This window comes from Tiliqua scincoides, chromosome 3 (genome assembly GCF_035046505.1).
Source record: "Tiliqua scincoides isolate rTilSci1 chromosome 3, rTilSci1.hap2, whole genome shotgun sequence".
In the NCBI taxonomy this organism is placed as follows: Eukaryota; Metazoa; Chordata; class Lepidosauria; order Squamata; family Scincidae; genus Tiliqua; species Tiliqua scincoides.
Genome location: NC_089823.1, coordinates 60,184,083 through 60,190,376, shown reverse-complemented (window position 1 = coordinate 60,190,376; position 6,294 = coordinate 60,184,083). Strand labels below are relative to the sequence as shown.

The following is a 6,294-nucleotide window of genomic DNA, read 5'->3' as shown; positions in this document are numbered from 1 at the left end:
GAACCCTATCAAGCTGTCCACATTTTCTGGGCATGTGGATGTATTGTATGTTGTTAAATTAAATTCTGCACTGAACTACCCCCCTCCCCAACCATCAGAATCTATTAGCACTGCAAGTTTGCTGATTGACAAGTGAGACTATTTTTCTACCCAGAAACCTGAAATAAAAAGGCAGAAATGTGTGTTTCATCTGAAACTCTATGGTCTTCTGCCGGCTGTCTTTCTCCTTATACTTCCATTACCACAGCTGGATTGACAGTGTTACTGGAGTATTCTTTCATCGATCTGTCAGTGTGTTGGTGATGAAATTCCTCTAATGCAGAACTGTGATTAAGAAATTAAAATGTGTATTTAGATTTTATGGAGTTGGAAGAAAGAATTTGTTGAAATGCAATAGAAATGCACGTTGCCTCCCTCTCCCAATTCCCTGAGACAATCCAGTTCATAATCACTAAGGTACAATGGCTTGGGCAATCACGCTAACTACATGAAGTCTGTTCTTGTGAATGGGCTCTTGATCTGCCAGATTCCCAGTCCAAGCTCTGCCTGGAGAATTATGCCCACTTTTAGCCAATTAGCTCCCCTTCTTTCCTCAAAAATGAACCTGGTTCTGCTCTGCAGTACTGCTGGACCCCACCACCAGGGTAGCTTGCCTGTTTAACCTACAGAGGACCTCCTTCCTGCCAGCAGCTTCCAGCCACTACAGCAGCCCCTTGGCCCTCAGCAGGTCTTGGGCACAGCAGCCAAACACCACTCTTGAGTGTCTCCAGTAGTTTCTGCTCCAGCAGCTTTCAAAGTCCATTCACACATCAGTCCATTAATCCAGCCTATCCGTCCTCAAACTTTCCTCCTGCTACCCACACCAAACTCTCCCTTCATCAGGTGCTTTTATGCCTGAGGGCCCTATTACCTTCAGGTGGCTGCAGCTGTGCAGCACACTCTGCTGGATGCCCAGGCCTTACCCTTAAAGGGGCCACTGCTGACACCACATCTACCTCCTCGCCAGATCTTCTGCGATTCCAATACACTTCTTCAAGAATGGGATTCTCAGTGGCCCCAATCCAAAGCAATGTTAAGCACACTTAAGCCCATTGATGTCATTGTCAAGAAGGACAGTTTGTCCAAACTTTTCAGTGTTCGAACAAAATTATTAAAATGCTAAAATGTGAGGAAATGCAAAGCTGAACTATTCTGACTTTTAATGGCTACCCCTGTAAAACTCTCTAGACATGTCTATCAGCTGTGGATAACAGTTCATGCATCTGATGAAGTGGAGTGTGGTTCCCTAAAGTTTGTGCTATCAGACCCTTGGTTGTTTTGACAACTCAGCATTTGCTAAGATTCATTCCTTTATCAACCATTGCCTCTGATAATAGTAAGAACAACTGCAGAGGAGAAATGAGCTCTTCATTACTTACCTTCAATGAACTTTCCTGAGGCCAACAAAACATGGGTGTATGGTCTCTCAATGCACAACACAAATGTATATGGCCTCCATACCTAGTTCTGCTCTTGCTTGTCAGCCACAAGTCTGGAATAAGAAGGGGCACAAATGATCTGAGTGAACTGTATTTGTTGCACCTTCATTACACTCAGGAGACTTAGGGCCAACCCTATGCTGGGCAGTATCATTTTCGTGTGTGCTGCTCAGACCATGGTCATAGTAAAAGTGCTGTAAAGCACTTGGCGACAGCCCAGCATTAGTTGCCACTGGCGCTTCAAGGCCCTGGTGTCTAATGCTGGCAGGAGAGGGACCAGCCTCCAGACAGCACTCAGCAGTGGGGAGAGGGCAGAATGGCAGCAAGTGTTTCTGGGTGGGAGAAGGCTGCCTAGGGGCAGCTCAGGCTCAGGAGGGGGCAGGTATTATAGCAGAGGCTGCCACCAGATCCTATTGCCCCTCCCATGCCTGAAAGCGCTACACAGGCTACTTGAATCTGCACCAGCTATGGAACTGGTTCAGATCCAAGTAGCCCCATAGGGGCTACCTGGTCCTGACATGGGGTAAGGGAACCAAATCTCCCTTACCTCAAGGAGGCTTAGGGCTGCCTCTTGTGCCCCTCAACAGTGGGCCGTTTTGGCACTGTGGTGCAGCCAAGATAGGAGTGGGCTGACCAACTATTTTTCTGTGCATTAAACTCATTTTTGTCCTGCCTACAGGTATACACATTTGGTCCCTGTTGCATATGTGCAACGTTGGGTAGAAATGGCTTAACATGACTAGAGTAATTGTTTTGAGAGAGAGAGAGAATACAAAATATTATTTTACTCAGAACTAGTCTGTGGACAATAGGATTGCACCAGAGGATGTAAACTGAAGGAAGTAGACTTAATGTCAGTAAGAACTTGGAAGTGAACACTCTAGACCAAACTTGTTTCATACAGAGGGCTGAAGTTAGCAATCATGGTGCATGCTGAGGGCCGGAAGTGACATCATTAAGCAGATGATGGCCAGAAATAAGCACTTTGTTCTCAAATAGAAACTAATTAGCTGCAAATGACAGAAAAGAACATGTGCCTGCTAACCTTGTTCAGATTCTCAAGATATGAGAGAGCCCAATTATAAGGGGCTGGATAAATTGCTTCCAAGGGCTGCATCCGGCCCACGGGCCTTATGTTTGACACCCCTGCTCTAGACTGCTAATTCATCATGTTCCCTTCTACAATTCTATCTATAGGATTCCTTTTATATATAAAACAGTCAACTTGTTATGTATGAATATTCCAGTCATTGGCATGTGAACAGAGAGATACATAGGGTTTATTTCTGCTGATGATAATTGTACAGTTGAAAGTCACAGTGTTTTCCAAATTTAAAAAAAAAACCCAGTCACTTAAAATTGCAGAGAAAACTACAAAAAATGAGACTATTATGACAGATATGCCTTTAAACCAGTAAGCGCACTGTTTGTAAAATATAACTTCATCTGTATTCTGTATATCAAACATTTTTGGACTGAAAGATACATTTAAAAGCTGTGATACATCCTCTTTTACATTCCTTTTTACAGGGTTATGCATAAACTAAACTATCAGAGGAGTTTCCTTTTTTTCATTCTGCTGGTGAGAAATTCATAATATCCCTTGGTCTCAACATATCTGGACATCCTAGAGTCCTGTACTTTAAAAAATAAAAATAAAAATCTTACATACCAGGATAGGAATGGAATATATCTAGTTTTAAAATCAACAGTGACATATCTTCTGCAGTTATCAAATGAAGCTACCAACATGTTTTTCAGTTTCTAAGGAAGTGCTGCTTTCATTTCATTCATCACTCAAAAGTACACAGTTCATATGCTCAAGAGTTAGGGGGGCTGCAATCCTATGCACACTTACCTGGGAGTAAGCCAAAGTGAACCCAGTGGGACTTACTCCTGAATAAACATGTATAGGATTGCACTGGTAACCTGTCATCAACCCGTCATTCTAGTTTAATGAATCAAGCCATTCCAGTGGCTTACTAGGGAGTAAGCCTCATCTTGGGTTGGGACATACTGGTGAGTAAACTAATTTAGAATTCTGACCTATGCCTACCATCCTATGCATACTTACTTGGGAGTAAGCCCCATTCCACTCAGTGGAACTTACTTCTGATAAAACATGGCTAGGATTTAAGCTGCCACCTCTTTAGAGTCCTGGTGGCAACATCTTCAGATAGTACATTAATGACTACACTGTACAATCTAGAATTCTCAGTGTCTTGGAGGTCATCAGCAGTGACATGAGTTAGTGGTCCATGGAATTGTTGCTGCGTTGGTAAGTCCCAGCTACAGTTAAGTCCCGCTGACACCAGCGGCCCATGTTAGGCTCATTTGCTCAGAAGCAAGTGCCACTTGGACAGGTTTACTACCAAGTATGTGCAGGATTTCCAGTTTTAATAATACCTAACGTTTGTGGGTGGTCTTGTTTCTTTCCAGAAAGCGAGCCTGGACTTTCAATGGACCAGCTTTCATTAGCGGTGGTTTATTCTCTTGCACCCGGTCTCCCCTGGCGAAGCCTCCCACCACCGCCCCCCCCCCACCTCTTTGAGCTAAACGCGCACGCAAGTTCTCTTTTTAAGAGTCTTGGGGCAAGATCTTGGGCATGTCTACTTAGAAGTAAGTCCTATTGCGTTCAATTGGGTTTACTCCGAGGAAAGTGTGTCTAGGAGTGCGGCCTTGGAGCCTGAGCCTATGCATGCCTACTCAGAAGTCAGCTCCATTATAGTCAATGGGACTTGCTCCCAGGAAAGTGTGTCTAAGAGTGCGGCCTTGGAGCCCAAGCCTATGCATGCCTACTCAGAAGTCAGCTCCGTTATAGTCAATGGGACTTGCTCCCAGGAAAGCGAGTCTAGGATTGCAGCCTCAGCAACTGCCCACAGAGTCCCCTGCCCCGAGCAGCGCGCACTTGGGTGGGAGCTCTCCCTGCAGTCAGATTGTCGGCGCTGCGCACGTGCGCCCTCCGGCTCCCGCTCTGCTCTGCTCTGCCCTGCCCCTCCTCCCTCCAGGTTGGACTGCGGCTGCAGCGCCCGCCGCTTCCTTCCTCCACCCCTTCCAGGTCCGGGGGGCGGCGGTCACTTGGAGAACTGCGCCTGCACGGCGGCCACGCCGAGGCCGGGTGGGACGAAGTGGGGGAACTTGCACAGGGCGCAGGGGCAGAGGCTGGCCGCGCTGGGCAGGTGCAGCTGGCCGCAGGGCTGCTCCTCCAGGGACACCGAGAGGTACTTGCTGGCCGGGCGCAGGCTGTCCGGGGGGTGGTGGTGGTGGTGCTGGTGGCTCACGCCCCCCGGGGTCGTCAGCAGCACCGGGCCGGGGGCGAAGAGGGGCAGCCCCGCCAGCAGCAGCCGGGGACCCCCGGAGCCGCTCATCTCGCCGATGACGCGCCGCAGCTCTTGCAAGGAGCTGCCCAGCAGGAGGATGTAGTTCCTGGCGAAGAGCAGCGTGGCGATCTTGGAGAGCTTCCTGCCCGGGGAGCTCTGGCAGTGGGCCGCCGAGTAGGGCAGGATCACCTCCCGCAGCGCGTCCATGGCCAGGTTGAGGTCCTGCATCCTCTTCCTCTCGCGGCTGTTGATCTTCCTCCGCAGCTGCTGCTGCTCACTCCTCTGTTCGCCCCTGCCGTGGCCGCCTCCCTTGCCGCTCCCGGGGCCCTGCTGGGGCTGCTCTGGAGCCAGCTCTGACCTGTCAGGGGCCTGTTTGGGGAGCAGGGCGGAGGGCGGCTGCCTGTAGCCAACCAGCTCGTACAAGGGCTGCTGCCGCAACATGATGCTCTTGCCTTGAACGATGCTGCTCTCAGACCAGGCAGGAGACCGTCATAGTCCAAAGGCATGGAAGGGGAGGCCTGGGGGGGGGGGCAGCCCAACGAGGAGGATGAAGATGATCAAAGAGATCCCCTGACTTTCTCCCCAAGTCAGGCTGGAGCAGAAGGGGAGGGGTGTTGAAAACAAACAACCCCCCCAAAACAAAAACAAAACAAAACCAGCGTTCCCTAATTTGCCCTGAGAAGTGAGGAAAGGAATATTCAGCTGAACTCCTTTAAAACCAACCCTGTGTTAAAGCAAAAGAATGACAGGCAGCAGCCAATGGGAGAGCCAAGCTGGGCAGTGGGAAGCCCTCATTGGCTGCCACAGGATGAGTAGGAAAATAATTGGCAAACAATAAGTTGATTGTAAAGCTGCAATCCCAAGCCCAAACTTTCACAGGGACTCTTGTCCTTTCTACTAACTACTTTTGGAAGACATTTATTTTCTTGTCCACACTTTCTCCTGCATTTTGACTGCTTGCAGGCATATTGATGTGTGAGTATTTTTAAACTGCCTTTCCTTTCAGACCACCAAGTAGTGTCTTTCTCTTTTTTGACCTGTTCGTAGTTTAAACTGCCTTCTGCCTCTGGTTAAGAATAAAACCAAGAGCACTTTGGATTTGAAGCACAAGTGTTCACAGTTGCACAACATTGAAATATTCCCTGTGCTCCCTAAGCTTAATTTCAAGAATCCCTTTGTGAAATCTCATGTGAAATTTATCGTCTGAAGGGGCTTCATTTAAGGTTCAGGATTCTATTGTAGACAGAGCCAAATGGTTCACTTGTTGAATAAAATTTGGGTTTTTATTTTAATTTTTTTTAATTTTCATTTTTTTGTGTGTACAGTGTTGTGAAAGGAATTGACAACTGCAGAAACAGCTGAGAAGACAGAATTCAACATACAAGGTAAACACTATTCTCAAACAGTGTACAAAAAAATCCCAGATCAAACCTGAGTGCTCAGCCAGAGTCTCTCAGGAAGCCCATGAGCAGTGGTATAGTCAGAAAGGCTCAACC

General features: G+C 47.8%; 1 protein-coding gene across 1 annotated transcript; it reads right to left on the bottom strand.

Moving 5' to 3' along the window:
- Nucleotides 1-4,552: 4,552 nt before the first annotated feature.
- Nucleotides 4,553-5,239, bottom strand: OLIG1 (oligodendrocyte transcription factor 1). The gene has a single exon (XM_066621293.1). It carries the CDS (start codon nt 5,237-5,239, stop codon nt 4,553-4,555), a length of 687 nt encoding a protein of 228 aa, XP_066477390.1.
- Between the last annotated feature and the right edge of the window lie 1,055 nt (nt 5,240-6,294).